Source organism: Pogona vitticeps, chromosome 6 (genome assembly GCF_051106095.1).
Source record: "Pogona vitticeps strain Pit_001003342236 chromosome 6, PviZW2.1, whole genome shotgun sequence".
NCBI classification, from domain to species: Eukaryota; Metazoa; Chordata; class Lepidosauria; order Squamata; family Agamidae; genus Pogona; species Pogona vitticeps.
Window position 1 is genome coordinate 34069188 of NC_135788.1, and position 16452 is coordinate 34085639.

The 16452-nt window shown below is 42.0% G+C and overlaps 1 protein-coding gene and 1 long non-coding RNA gene across 2 annotated transcripts in view; one reads left to right on the plus strand and one right to left on the minus strand.

The window, feature by feature from the left end:
- RAPGEF5 (Rap guanine nucleotide exchange factor 5) overlaps positions 1-12629 on the minus strand; it is a 173321-nt gene extending 160692 nt beyond the window's left edge. The window contains exon 1 of the mRNA XM_020781222.3: positions 12261-12629. Within this exon, the coding sequence (XP_020636881.3) occupies positions 12261-12614 (354 nt within the window). The 5' untranslated portion in view covers positions 12615-12629. The remainder of the gene's footprint in view (positions 1-12260) is intronic.
- Positions 3795-4627, plus strand: LOC140707992 (uncharacterized). The gene is made up of 2 exons (XR_012088118.2): positions 3795-4126; positions 4489-4627. It is a non-coding gene; the product is annotated as an uncharacterized LOC140707992 (long non-coding RNA).
- Positions 12630-16452: the final 3823 nt, after the last annotated feature.

Here is a 16452-nt window from a genome sequence, read left to right on the forward strand (position 1 = left end):
TCTATCTCCAACATCTGCTTATGGTCTCGGACTAAGCAGTTATTCTGCTTAGTAAACATCTCATACTACCAGCCCTTCTACATCTATAAATATTTAAGAAAACAGCAATACTGGAATGTTGTATTGGAATCGGAAATATTTACTATACTGTACTGATTTCTTGTTTTCATAAGACCAACTATTCTAAAATAAAATGAATACTTAAATAAAACTGCAAGAATAACCCATTTTTTTTGTGTAACCCCAAAAAAGGGTAATAATTCAAGTCTAAATGAACCACAAAAAATTATTTCTAACCTCCAAGCTCTTAATTACTAATAGGGATAAAAAAGACGCACCTTTCCATAAGACGCACCAATTTTTAGGAGAAGAAAACAGGAAAATATAATCTGTTTTCTTCGCTCCATAAGACGTACAGACTTCCCACCCCCCTGTTTTGTGGGGGGAAAGTGTGTCTTATGGTGCAAAAAATATGGTAATTTCCAACTAAAATATTTTAACACACAGTAGTAGTGCTATATGAATACTACACTTGAAATTTCTCAATAAAGCTCCATTAAAAAACAGCTGCACTCATCCATTCCTCTTCCTTGCTTCTGTCATTTGTTATGCTTGTTGAAGTTGGGGTGTGGGCTTATCATTCAAAACAGTAAATGTACGTACATCTGCTGGAAAAGGCAGCACACCTATGGGCTTACAAAGCAAAAATAAATTGGATGGAAAGATTCTGGACCAACAAGAGAGGCGTGGAGGGGACTCTCAGCTGGCCCACCTCAAACAGTCAGGAAATCAGCCCTTCTAGCAGTACAATAGAGTTGGGGAATAGGTGTCTTGAGGTCTTGGAGATGCTGCACAAAATCAAGTAGCTGAGCAACTGCCAGCTAGTGGTTCCAGCACTGTGTCCTGTCACTTCTAAAAGCTGACCCAAGAATATTTTGTAATCATTAGCTAGCTACAGCCTCCCTTCCTTCTTCCTGCCTGATTTACCTGTTTAGATGCTTGGAGAAGAGCACCTGGAAAAATGAATCTAAATAGGAGAGCCTGCCCATTATCACCATCACCTTGAAGAAAACATTAAATTTTAGATTAAAAATAGAATGCTGATGGTGTCTGTGTGTTTCTTAAAGTTTGCTTGCAATGAAATATCATCAAAGGATCAGAGAAAAGGTGAAGTGCAGCTGTCTCCACCAGCAGCTAAGTAAAAAAGAGAGTCTGAATTGCACTAAATACACCTACAAACTAGACAAGGCAATACTACCAGGGTGGATAAAAATCAGTGATTTTTAAAAAAAATCAAATTGATTTAAATCATAATTTAAATCATTAAAATACAAAAATCAAAATATTTTAAAATGTAAATCAGGATTCAAATCATAAATCAAATTCACCCTGAATAATATTAGGTCAATTCACACCTGAATGCTTAGAAATGAAAGTCCAACCAATGCAATGAATCACATATTCTATCTAGTTTGTTAAGTTAATTAGTATAGTATTAAAAGAATGGCACTCCATCACTATTCCACACATGGAAACCAACCAAGCTAGCTGCATCCCAGTTACAGCACAGTCTCCTTTACTATAAATGGTAGCATGCTGTCTACAAAAGTGGAGGCTTACACTAGAATACATGGTACACACAGATCTGTCAGATCTGCCAAACTACATCAGATTCAATACCTTCTGCCTGTCTCTCTCTCTCTTTCTAAGGTAGCATCTGCTCTGCATTATGGCAGTATTAAGGTTCATAATTTTAACTGATTTATTATGGAATACCAGACAGAGGGAATTCTAATTAAAACAACAACCAGGTCACTTTAAATTCAACATAACACTTCAGCTGTTCTTCTTTAGAACAGTTTGGTAAAGAAACAGTATGAGGTGTTAAACAACTTAACTCACATTCTGTCTTCTACTGCACAGATTTAAATCACACACTTTATAAAAAAAAAATGAGAAATACACACTGAAATCATATGGCATCCCCAAATTCAAAATGGCTTCATCCAGCACCAAATTACAACCCTACAGGATAAAATTTAGCAACTGTGGTAACAGTGCACAGCAGTAGCATATGACTGTAAATGACCATCATTTCCATTTGAAATGTCCTGGGAAATATTACACAGGCAGAATATAATTAGTCAATCTGGAATCCAGCCAAGAGTCTTCAGTTAAAGTAGTCCTATGCAAAATGCTTGGCCATTCTTAGACTTTTGATTTTATAACAATAAAGAATACTGTAATGTATGCTGCCTATGTTGTACTGAATCTGAGTACAAACACTGTGTGTTTTTTTTAATACATTACAGTAAATTCTATACTGTAAGGTTATGTCCAAATGCAAACAAACTGCAATTAATCTAGACCAGGGATCTCCAAACTACGGCCCGCAGGCCACATCCAGCCTGCCTTGCCTTTTTATCCAGCCTGGGCATAGGAAGAGGAGGGAAGGGGGACCCAAGCAACCCCCACCACCGCTGTCTTTGCAAAGCAGGGATAGGAAGAAGAGCAAAGCCTGAACTAAGCAATCTCCCACCTCCAGTGTCGCTTGGGTCCCCCTTCCCTGTTTCAGCCCTCAAAAATGTGCATAATATATGATGTGGCCTTCATACTGAAATGTTTGGAGACCCCTGATGTAGACTATGCATTGTTGAAACATGCCAACTTCCAGCTATGTATTATGACACTGGCTCATCTTAACAAGTCATAGTTAACATTAACCAACGTTTAGGATTCAGATACAGTGCTAAACTGCAATTAACTTAAAATGGACGCTGTAACCCAGACATATTAGAGGAAGAATGTGTGATACTTCCTCACAGAAGATAGGAGGTTGGCCATGAAATAAATGAGGAATAACAAAACTTTATATTCTCACATATTTTTATATAGCAAACAAGAGGATTTGTATTGTTGATATCATAACTTTTAGGCCAAGCCGGTCATATTTAATATATATAGGGCAGTGATGGTGAACCTTTTTGAGCCCGAGTGCCCAAACTGCAACACAAAATCAACTTATTCATTTCAAAGTGCCAATACAGCAATTAAAACCTGAATGCTGAGGTTTTAGTTTAGAAAAAGCAACTGCTCCTGCACTGCAAGAGTTAAATGCTTCTCTCTCTCTCTCTCTTCCCCCCCAATGGGTGGCATTAACAAATAAATACTTACTGGTGGGGCAAATCTGCCTTCCAGTGGGAGGGGGTTCCAAAGGCTGGAAGAATCTTTGAAACACAGCTGCATCTTTAATAGTGCAGGGATGGTGTTAAAATACTTGTATGTGTTTCAAACACTTAGGTTGTTTTCTTAACGGGCTCTTTATCTTTTTCATGGCAAGGGCAAGAAAAAATGTTCAAAAAGAGGCCAAAAAAAGCATCAAAGGCTTTATTGTGTGACTGTGCTTATCCTTATTCATTTTTTACTTTCATTTTCCCCCTAGCTCAGGGCTTAGGAAAGTTCCTTTTGGTGCAAATGCTGGAAGATATTTTTTTTTGAGCACCAGCCTAGAATCCTGTCAAGGCCAACATAGGGAGATTTAACAATCAGAGGCATTGGTCACAGGGGATACATTAATAGGCCACACATTTTTTAAAAAACATGCAAAATGCAAGCTTTTGTGGATGAATCACATGATCAGAGGGACTGTGACATCATCTTCAGGACTCAGCCAATCCTGAAAGTGCTGCTGCTGCCATGGAAACACAACCCCACTCTCCTGGGTCTTTGTGACCTCACAGAGCCCCACCTCTCTGCTGGCAGATAAAAGGGGCTTGCAGGGCAGGGCAGGAGACCAGAAGGGAGGCCAGTGGCCAGAGGGCAGTCCGGCAGAAAGAGTGGCAGCAGCTGCAGGGGACCCAACCCTTCTGCCCAAGGCAAGTTCTCTCGCGAAAGCAGATGAATTTGCTAAGTGGGCTTGCAAGTTAACAGCTCGAGGCTGGCAGAAAGCTGTGGCTTGAAGATGGCTGATGTCGGCGATGGGCCCGGGGGGAAGTTGATGGACGTTGGCAGACAGAAGCTGGTGGAATCTCCCTGCGGAAGCTGGCTGAGGCTGCAAGGCAGAGGCCAGCAGAGGTTGGCGGATGAAGCCGGGGGACGTTAGCCTCTTGAAACGAGCTGGCGGAAGGTTGGTGGATATTGGTGGATGGAAGCCCGGGCTTGTGTGTGAATGGCTGGTGAAGTGAAGGTGTGTGTGTGTCGGGGGGATGTGTGTGAATGTGTGTGTGAATGGGCTGGCTGGCGTTCCGTGGGGATGTCACCGGGGCATGTGTGTGACCCAAGCATTCGGGAGATGGTGGAGGGTGGCTTAAGAAGCGGAGTGGAAGAGATGAATGGGTGGATATTCCTGGTGGAAGCCAGTGGATGTTGGCATGCAGAACTTCAGGATGAAGTTGCCAGAACATTGGTCAGTGGATACGCCTGGGTTGAAGCCGGTTGACGCAGTGGACGAGCTCTCCCCTTAGTTGTTTATCTCTCTTTCTCTTGCAGGGCCTAAAGTTTTGTCTTCCCCAGGGGGATGCAAGGGACCAGAAGGCAGGCGTCCTGCTGGAACTGAACCAGGCCGTTGTCTCTGCTGAGGATACCCATTTAGCCTCTTTTCCAAAACCAGTAAAAGACTTTTCCAGAATGGTTCTGAAGTGCTGTCTTGTTTGTCAGGGGCTGTCACGGGATTATCTTCCCCATCCCCTCATTATATCTGGAGCCCAATGCCTGGGGTGGGTTTTTGTGAAGTCATGGTGTGGGGCCTTGTGATGTCACAAGAATTGAGAATGTAATATTTCTCCATGCATGTGTGAGGGAGTGAGCTAGGCATTGTGGGTTCCCAGTCTGAGCTCCTAAGCAGGTATATTATGTATCGTGTTGGACAGACACAGGAAGCCAGTGAGCTCTGGTGCCATTCGGAGAGGGTTGGAGTTGAGTACCCAAACACTATGGCCACCCTGTAACAATAAACGAGAATCGCTCCTTCCCTTCCACCACTGCTGCTCATCACATTTGTTTGCCTGGCCTAGAGATTCAGGAGAGCTCAGCCATTGCCTGGCACTGCAGCTCATTCTCTGAGACCTGGCAAGTCTCATCTTCATCATCAACACCATGGACTTGCAGAGTACAAGTGGGGAGAAAATATGCCACTTCAAAGAAGTTTCCAGTCCAACCTCTCACGCCAGTGCCACAACCGAGGAAATGGAGATGGGCAATGATTTGGAGATGAGTGTACATTAAAATTCGTGTGGATTCATGCCATGGACAGATGGCCAAAATACACAGGTACTGCAAAATCTGCTGCTTGAGGGCAGTGGCTGCCTCTGAGTGCCTAGTGCAGTGATGGTGAACCTTTTTTGAGCCCTAAACTGCAACACAAAATCAACTTATTTATTTCAAATTGCCAAAACTGTAATTAAAACCCGAATGCTGACGTTTTAGTTTAGAAAAAACAACTGCTCCTGTACTGCAAGGGTTAAATACTTGTTTCCCCCCACCCAATGGGCAGTATTAACAAATAAATACTTACTGGTCCTCAAATCCCCCATTGGGTTAGACCGGTAATGGTTGCCATTGCACCCCTCTGCTGGACCACTGCAGCAGCAGAGGGGAATGCTGAAATTCGGGACCGGAGGATGGGTATTTCTTGATGGCGACCTATGGCTTGTGTGCCCACAGAGAGGGCTCTGTGTGCCAGCTATGACACACGTGATATAGGTTTGCCATCACTGATATAGGGTACTTTTAGACCAGTGATCCCTGAGAAAGAGTGTGAGTTTTGGAGCTGACTTACTGAACCCTAACAGGGCTTTCAAGGTAAGTGAGATACTGTATTTAAGAAGCATTTTTACCAGTTCCACTCCCCCAGTGAATTTCCACGACTGAATGGGGATTGAATCTCTGTTCTCGATTCCTAGTCACTTAATCCACAAAACCACAATGGGAATCTCCCTTCAAAGTATATCTAGCCCTTTCTAGAACCTTCCCTCACCCTCAGGAAAAGACCATGCCTAAAAATTATCTCTATGTTCCAACCGAACTGGCTGTTTCCCTAGCCAAGTCCTAGGTGTCTTCCAATATATCCAAGCCTAAACTGCTTCTTTAAGCCCTTTCTGGCTACTTTGTTAACCAATCTTGGTCTACATATCTGATAGTTAAAGTGTCAGTCCTTCCTAGGTCTGTGGCTTTGTCATGATCCAGTTGGCTAAGAAATCTGTTCAAATTACCTCTCAGTCACAGAGGGAACCCAAGGCTTGTTGCAGCTCATGCTTAGAACACTATGCTGTAGGTTTTTTTAATCAGGTATGAACGCAATCAGTGTTTCACAGAGATCTTTCAGTCCTATAACACTGCAGTCCTACTTTGCAAGTACTGTAATACCTAATCTTAAAGACTAATACCAATTAATCTAAGACAACCAGCAGATTTTTGGTATCATGGAGTGCTGTAATAGGAAGGGGAAAGGGAAGTCCCTGTTTCATTGGCATTGAATACTAAGATGCACTAGGAATCCTGGCCATAGGCAATAAACAGAAAGAATGCTGCATAACAAGATCACTAATTAGAAGTGAAAGGGGAGAAGGAAATTCACCCATTACAATGTTCAGTATGTGAGTGAGTAGAGTGGCATGCCACTGCTAACCCTCTGCTTTTAATCCTACCTCTGCTATGTATTCAGTAAGTGGCCCTAGGCAAGTTCTTCTTTTAGCCTCAGTTACCCCTCCTCCATCTAAAATATGGGCCATAATCTTTGCATGGTTGTTTTAAGGATTAGAAATAGACAACCATGCAAACAGCTACAAACACCTGAAAATTCTACATAAAGGAATTACAATAATAATACTGTAACAATAATCACATAGATGGGTTATGGAATAATCTGAGAGTATTTACTGAGAAAGCTTGGATATGCAAATATAACCAAAAACATAAACTGGAATAGAGGTATTCTAGTGTACTAAATAGAAAATGACCAGAAGTTTCAAGGACTTCCATATGAAAGAGAAAAACTGAATCCACAATGCTTTAACATCTTTTCTGAAAACTAGACTCCTGTGCTTCCAGCACTGCCCAAGCATATTTAAAGAAACAATCAAGGACACTCAAATTGTATAAAACCATTGCTATGCTCTATTAATGAATTAAGAAGTAGATACCAAAATCTGTGAATGCAGCTCTGCTCAAATTTTCAGAACCCATGACTGAGCTTGGGCAAGCAAAACACCATGTCTCAACTGCAGTAGTGCAACACAAATTACTCTTGGCACCACAGATAGCAGAGAATTAGCTCAAAACCACCAGCTAGTGAAAACTGAGCAAGTCTGAACTAGGCATTGCATAGGTGAAGCTACTAATTTGAAATCTAAACTGAAGATAATTCATGCCCAATCCTGCTTTTAAAAACTAGGGCAAGTGCATTGATTTTCATTCAGCAACCATTTAAACTCTGTTACAATGGAACAAAAACAAACAAATGAAAGTACTTGTTACAATGAGTCATTGGTGGTCACCAAAGCAACAAAAAGGAGAGAAGGAATGTTAGCAATATTTTACCAATTGGGGAAAATGTTAACTGTTAATGATATTACAAACAAACAACAGTACTTCAGCCTTTATTCACAGCCTTCAACCATTTCTACATAAACAAGTTAAAAAGTTAAAGAGAAAATGGTAAAAGATTCTTATCTTGAGTTATTTCACTTGAGGAATACATAAGTGGAGGAGTACAACAGAAAAGGCTCTGTATTATACACTGGGCTATTTTAGTCACACAATGACACCTGCAACAAATTATCTGAATTGAATTTCCCTGGCAATAAAAGTTCAGATTTTCAAATGTAAAGGCCACTAATAAACAATATGTTTTAAAATCAATGTTACTTCTCAGTGAACAGTGTCACTGGTTTCCATGGAATCATATGGACAAGTGTCAAACTACTGCCCATAAAGCAGTTTTGCAATACACCTATGCAAATCAACTATGTAGTCCCTTAGACACTAGAGAAATTGTACTTAGAACAAGAAGCAAAATACTGAACACCGGACCAACTAACAAAATGCATAGCTTTTGTTAAGGAAGAACACGGCCAAAGAGCCCGAAAAACCCAGAACAACCAAAATGCATAGCTTCTCCTTTTAACTAGTATTTCTACACAAAATATGAACTACAGATGTAAGTTGCATATTCACATGCATACACTAAATTTTCAGCATGGAATATGAATGCTGTAACATTTTACCAATACAGATGAAGAGATGTTACGTCCACAACTAAAAAAAAAAATAATGATTCTACATTTTTATAACACCTGGGAAAGTAGGAAATAATTATCTTGAGAACATCACTTCCTATATCATCCAGAATTTTATTTCACAATTACTAAAAGAATAGTGATTAGGACAGCAAGAGGGCTGAATTCAGAAAGTACCAGCAGCATTCAACTAGAATGACATTTGTTGCATTTCATCCATCATTCTTTAAAGACTTGCATTATTTCAACCCACTATATCCATGTTATAGGGATGTCACCACAGTGCACATTGTTTAAGCCCATCCATCATATTTTTCATGCCTACAATTTAAAAAATAGTAACACATTGCTACCCATATTTGGTGTCTCCCTGGACTAACATACAGAAGATGGTACTGTCCACACGGCAGTGACAAGAGGACGGGGTGTTGCCCGTTTAATATTTTGATGCCATTGATGACTAAAGCCTTCCAGAAACCCTACATGATCAAAACGTAAATATGATGTAAATAGGACATCACAAACCTATCCACAGCATCTATCATATCTAATTCTTGTTAGTCTACACACACTTTAAGATTTTAACCAGATTATAAAATAAACAACTCCGAGGCAGGATTGTTTTGTTTTTTGCTACATTTCCAGTTGTGCCACTCAGTTCCTTTGCAGTAGTTGTCACTTATCTTCTCTCTCTGTGTGTATGTATTCTATGTTGCAAAATGGACGAGAACACTAGTAATTACTCATGATTAACAAATAGCCTTTAAATACGGCCTGGCAACTGTGTTATTTGTGAGCAACCTCATTCCAAAGCTTCCTGATGCCACTTGAATGTAATTTTCCTAAGTAATTACTATGTGTACAAAGCTTGGGGCATATACATAGTACTTAGGAGAATTACTGTGGGGAGAACGTCCGCACGTGTCTGAATGCTACATATAATCTATTCCTATAAGGCAGTCTTCCCTCACTTGGTGTCCTCCAGATATTCTAGACTATAATTTCTACAAGCCCCAGTCATCAGTGTTTAGGAATTATGGGAGTTGTCATCCAACAAGTATTGTATCTACTTATCAACATTATTCCTCTGTTCTCAGATGCCAGAAGTCCAAAACACAGTTATCTCTCTTTTTTTGAATGATGAACCTTGCCACTAATACAACCAAAAGGTGATATGAAGAGTCTACAAATATCTGTGGAATTAAGCACAATAGTATTTACAATTAAAATAAGAGGTACATATGATTTGCTTTCATAGAGCAAATGCCAAACTGTGTTAGGCAATTAGTTCATGACACCACTAAAATAAATTATCTGGCTGATACAAACATGTTCGTGGAGCTAAGCATATCTTTTAAAACACACACAGAGAGAGAGAGAGAGAGAGAGAGAGAGAGAGAGAGAGAGAGTTTTAAAAAAATCAAATGGCTTTCTAGCAGCTAAAAACACACAATTAATTGAGCTGAATATTTAAAAAATTAACTGCTATTTTGAATGCACGAGCTGGATAACTCAGTGGGTTAGGTATCTGGCTGTGGAGGCAGAAGTTGGGAGTTCAATTCCTCACTATGCCTCCTGCAAATAGAGTCAGCCTGTGTGGCCTTGGTTGAGGTGCACAGTCCCAAATGCTCCCAGAAGAAGGGAATGGTAAATCACTGCTGAGTATTCTCTGCATAGAGAACCTTGAAAGGGGTTGCCATAAGTTGGAATTGACATGATGGCACATTAATGCAGGCACTTATAAAATTGCATTGTGAAAGGCATTGTCCATTGTATTGCCTACAGAAGGAATGCCTCTTCTAAGAGAATGCCTGCTGCAATAAGTGTCTGCATTATCTAGAAAGGAAGTATGTCACTTGCTTCAGAATTATGTTACTGTATACAACAACAACAACAATCAACAACAAAAGAAACCAGCAACATTCAGTTAAATTCAATGCACAAGGGGAAATATAGCCTCAGCTATATTTCTGGGTAGTATTGTGTCAGGACCTACAAAGATAATCTATTTCAAATTTACAGTAAGAAGCATTCCACCATGGAATCAGATGATCTGAGATGTCTATAGATGCTGAAACTTTACAGTCCCCAAAGAATGTCACAAAATCATCCATGTGCCAAATTGCATTAGTTTATCTTAATGAATAAAACATATTTTTAATATCTTGAGACACACACACCCCGTGGACACTGAAGTTCAGTCAACAGACTGATTACTCCACAGCAGAATCCTACATGATAGCTCTGTACTAGATACAAATTGAAGAAGAGCAACAAGCGCTACAGCTCACTGCCAAAGCACATGTTTTTCTGGCAAAAGACCCCAAGTTGAATACTCAGCATCTCCAGGTAAGGCTGAAAAGTCCTGAGATGTCCTGGAGAGCCACTGTCAGTGTCAACAATACAGAGTGAGATGAACCAGTATGAACAACGCTGAGCAAGTATAAGGCAGTTCACTACATTCCTATCTCTCAGATAAATGGCCAGTCACATACACCCTAGCTACCCTCTGTGGCACTGATACTGGCTAGTTTGAAAAATGTATGTTACAGGAGTGCAGATTTGTGTTTTTAAACTACAACTAGGGTGCTTTATGAATTCTTTGAGTTGTTATCCAAAAACAAATTTGTGCACTTCTAATTCATATTATGTTACCTAAAGAATGCACACCAAATGACAAGCTAGACAACTTGCATATACTTTGGTGCAAACTCTCTTAGACTTTATTGGAATGTTTCAATGGAGTAGGTCACTTAAACAAGTCCATGTCAGATGTCAATGTAACCCTATGCATGCTTGCTTGCCTACCTGCCTGGAGTAACATTTACTGAATGCAGAGGACATACAGCTGAACAGTTGTGTGTGGGAGCAGGTTGCAGAATAAGGAAAGGGGTCTACAGATATATGTCAATAAGGCCAGAATGCCTCTTTGCTCTCTAGTGTTCCATAGGGCATAGAGGGAGGAGCTGAAGCTGACTAATAGGATAAAAATACCCAGCCTAGCACCATTCACGCCTCAATAAAATGATTTATGTTCAAGGCGCCACAACAGTTCATCACAACCAAAACAAGACTCACTGGCCACTTTTTAAGGAATGCCTTAAGGCTGACAGAGCAGTCTTATTCATGGTATGGTTTCTTGGAATAAACATCCCACTGAACTCTGAAAGACTTCTGAGCAACCATCAGATAAGACTGGGAATGCATGCTTAATTGTTGTTGTTATGTGCCATCCAGTCAGAATTGACTTAAAGGGATGATCCTAATAGGCCCTTCCAGGTAAGTGAGAAGCAGTGGTTTTCCCAGTTCCATTCACCCAATGAGTTTTCATGGGAGCAGGGATTCGAACCCTGATCTCCAGAATCCTAGTCCATCATTCTGTTCATCACACCACGCTGGGTACCATCACTATTAACCACACTGAGTGTCTAATTACTCCTGAGTATATCATTTCCAAAGGCAACTAAGAGTACTTCTGGCATCCTCCCCTTCCTAGACACCCAGGTTCCTCACCAAACAAGGCCTAACGTGGCAGGCCCTAACTTCATTGTATTTTAAATGACTACCTAAAGGGCCCAAAGCCCCTGGATTACCTCTGGCTTTGCAAATCCCACATACTTTAACCAGAGTTGAAGTGGGGATGCCTTGCTCGCGACCAGTACCTGCAAGTTTCCCCCCCCCCCAAAGGCTCCCCTGTCTGGTCCGTTACGATGATGCTGCCTCGATCCTCATCCTATGCCCGTGGAGATTACCCGCGCGCAACTGGGAACCAACCCAAAGGATGGGGGCTGCGGTCGTCTCGAGCCACTCAAAGTGCAAAACCTCCGCAGAGGTTCCACACAGGACGAGGGGCTTGCTTTGTCGACCAGCCCGCCCGCTGGGGTGGCTGCACAGGCCGACAAGGTCCCCCCCTCCCCCCCACACACACACCGCGCGGCCACGGGGAACGGCAAGTTTCCTTCGGCCAAGGAGAAGGACCGGGGGGGGGGGCGACCGACTCTGGGCGGCGCGCGACCGGCCACTCACCCGGCCCCCAGCGGTGGAGTTCTTCCTCCGCAGCGTGAGTCCGCTTCGGAGCAGCGCCGGCAGCTCCCTCAGCTTCTGCCGCAGCTGGACTTGCTGCTCGGGGTCCTTGGCACCGGCGAGGCTCTGGCCCAGGAGCAAGGGCTCGGCGGCCCGGTCGCACGCGGGCTGCATCTTGCCGGAGCCCCCAGCCATGCAGGTTGCATTCCGGAGGAGCCCACTTCGCTCCCTCCCGCTGCCGCCGCCGCCGCCTCCTTCCTGCTTCAGCGCCCTCGCTCGCTCGCGCGCGCACTCAGCACACCTTTCTCTTGTTATGCAAAGCGCGCCTTCCCAGGCGAACGCTTGAGCAGCTGCCATAGCAATAAGCGGCGCTCCCCGCCTCCTCTGTTCATTTAAGGAACATGGAGTGGGTGGGGGGAAAATTGTGTGCCCCTTAGCGCACGACAAGCTGAAATTTGCGCGGGAAGGGAGGGAGCGAGGGAGGTTGGTTGGTTCTGTGACGAAAATAGGCCTAGGCGGGAGGCGTCCGTCCCACAGGTGCAGGAAACGCGGCAAGCATCTTGTCTCCTTTTCCGTCTTCCACCTTTCTCCTTCTCTCGCTAACCCTCTCCTTTTTTGAGGCACGGAAATCCAACAGCTACAGTGACGGGGAGAAACCAAATCTGGATAATGAGGAAGAAACAGACCACCCGCTGAATTGCAGTCACAATATTTTGTGTCAGGGCACTACCCTCCCCAGGGCAGTTGCATTAAAAATGAGGCCAGGGCTTCAGCACCTTTAAGAGTTGGGTGAAAGGAGATTTTGTGCTATTTTGAGAGGTCAGGCTGCACATGCTGAAATTTCCATTTCCACACCACTTAGCTGTAGGACCCTTTTTTATGAGATCACTGGCTTCATTTCCTGCCCAGAGGCTCTTTCAGATGACAGTTTACTGTTATTCACCCCCCAAAAAAACATATGCACACTCTCAAAAGCAACATGCATATAGGTGCAGAACCCTCGTGTTTCACCTGGACAGTAGCAATAAGAAATTCTAGGGGGAAATGCCATCCACTTTAATTTTGGGGAAATGAAGTAAAATGATTGTTCCAGGTGAAACTGGGTGCACTGGGAACCACCCCAGTGCGCCCAGGTATATTTTCATTTCAAAGGCATGCTCACTTTGGAAACTGTGAAGTGTCATGTGGGGTGTACAATTATCACAACACCTGTTTCACCCCCCCCCAGCTTACCAGCTGCCAAGCGGAAGGAGCAGAGAGGAACCTCTCAGAGGGATCAGTCAGCATTTGCATCTCCTCACAAGCTGCCCGCTTTCATATTTTATGTTGTCATAAATTGGTTTAGCAATAAATGTTTATTGTTAGGCAAACCAACTCTCTCCTAAAGTACTACCATTTTCAAAATTCAGTATACACAACAGGCGAACTGTGCTAGCTGGATCCCAAGTGAGGAATACATTGTTGTGGCAGCCAAAAAGTTGACAGCAAAGCTCTAGCAAAGGCACAGATGCGTGTGTTGTTAGAGAATAGCTAATGTTCCTGGTTTCTGGAATCTTTTCACTGAAGGTTTAGAAACTATATTAGAACTGTTAGAAACCATGCTTTTGTTCAACAATGGAATAATTGGGCAGCTCTTGAAATCAGCAACTTTGATCACAACTGCAACAATGTAGGTGCCACCCTGTGCATGTGAAGCTCCATAGAATGTAACTTCTGGTCTATTTCACACAAACCAGAAGCTAGATGGTAAACTAACGTGTACACTCCCTATGTGGTGGAAAGGGCGGGGGGGATCTGGTGATTGTCTTCTGCCATAAGAAACCTGCCTATAGACTGAGATTGTATTTGAGGATCCTTGTATATCTAGCTCCAAAAGTAGTTCAGTCACTGGGAATGAAAGGCAAGTGTCAGTGTCACACGAGCAGGACAGGTGAGGCACTCTGCTGGTTGATCTACAGTCAATTGTCAGAGATCAGGCATTTTCTCAGACAGCATGCTAGTTCTAGAATTACCTTCCAAAAATAGAAGAGACTAGCTTGTTGTGAAAACATATTTATTCTGCTCAACCTTGAGTCATTTTTAACTAAAAGCGTTAACCATACAGTACTCCCCAGAACTTGATTTCAAAGCCCTGTTTTCTGTTGTGGATGAACCATTCCTCTGTTATATAAACCACTCTATGGGTTGAAAAGCAATATGGACATGTTTTAAATAAATAATAAAGACTGAATATGCCTGCATTAAAAACCTTTTTCACATATGTTTTATTTATACATTATCAGTCTCTTTTCACTATACTGTTTGTCATTTTGTTGCGTGCTTTGCTTTTAACTGCTTTTAGTTGTTCTGAGTGGTACACAAACACTAGAAGGGTGTGATATGCCTTTTTCTTTCTCAATATACATAAATGTTCCAAAGAGGTCTAGTTTAAATCTTTCTTACGTATACAAGAATAGAATGGAATGGAATAAAATAGAATGTTGTATGGGAGGAAAAGGCATGTAGTGTCCCATATGCAGTCAGAAGAGGTACTGCTTTCTTGCTGCTTGTAAGAAGAAATAGGCTTTTAAAATGTAGGCTTATCCACTTCTGCCACACAATCAAGTTTTACATGGAAGGAACAGCATGGTATTAGAAGGAGTCTTTCTTCAAAATCTGTATCAGCTGCCGATTGCCCAGTGCTCTAGAGAGGAACTGAACTTTCTTCCAAAGTTGTTTGATGTAATGAAATTAAATAGAGCTTCCAACTGTTAGGCAAGTTTTCTTCACTTTAGAGTGTAGTCTAGGTTAGAAGCTCAGCCATTCCACTGCTGTTTTTCATATATATCTAGGGTTATAATTATTCTCTCTCAGCTAGGGAAAGCTCTCCATTTTTACCAATTCAAGAGTTGCATTTTTAAATGATGGAAGTTAATGCTCCATGCCACCTCCTTCACTGTATAGGGCCTTACTTCAGGCTCAGAGTTTCAGAAGGATCAAAAATGCATTTCTTCTGCCTCTCTCTACTCAGTTCTAAAGGATAAGAAGGGGCATTTCTTCACTTTTCTTCATGGAGTCAGTGTCATGGGTAATTAGATCAGCTTGGCTACTTGCACAAATAGCACAATAAATGTCTGGTATAAGAAACTAATTTCTCCAACCCATACTCCAAATGTCAGACACACTGCCTAGAGTTGATTGGAGGTTTAGTCCAGCTGTATCTTGGGAAGTGGCTCTCTTTTTAAGCTACTTCACAATACTGGCAAATTGACAACAGGCTGTTGTGAACCCAATAGTATTGTTTGAGGTCCATATGCCATTTGGACACAAGGATCACATCAAATGTCATAGCATAACTCCTAGCAACTCTATTCCAATCCAGATGGCTCCAATTGCCACGCGTAGGCAAGCCCTAGTTTGACCCTTAATCAGATTATAGTAGAGATGAATACTTTCTAAATTATAGGATGTCCATGAATCATGTAAAACTTCATTAATCCTACTCCAGGTGCCAATAATCCCTTGTTTTGAGATGTTGCAGTACCCTATTTGTTATTTTATTGGTCTAGGGTTTTATTACATGTTGGAATATGTAAATTAAACACCAGCAGTGGGGAACATGGAGCCCTGCAGATATCGGGAACTTGATCACTCATTAGCCCAAGCCACCATAGCCTATGGCAAGGTATGATGGGATCTGCAGACCCTCCACATGAGGGTTGGCACACATTCCCTATCTCTGTTTCAAATCTATTTAAACAAACAAACAAACAAAGTTATCTGTCTATTCCCTGATCATTTCCCTTTATTCTATTTTTTTTGGTCACTTGCTCTCTTTTTTCAAACGTCTATATATTCTCTATAGAGAAGGATGTTTTAGTCTTTAGATCGCACTAAACAATATGTGTACCTCTTTCTGCCTCTTAATATCTGAGAGTGAGAATATGGGGCTGGGATGCAACTTCTCAACAGTGACTTCAGGAACAGCCCATGTCATTTTAGAAGCTGTATGGACAAACCCAGAGTGAAGATCTGAAGGCCATAGGATTCAGCAGAAGCCTAGCTGTAAGAATAGCACCTCCTCAGTGCCAGCATGATGTGAATACAGGAGTGTTATGTTAAATGTCTCCTTTGGTTAGTAATCTGCAATTTTTTAAAAAACAGAAACATTTTCCCAAAATGTGTGGATTACGTTACGAACAGCAATTGAGCTCTG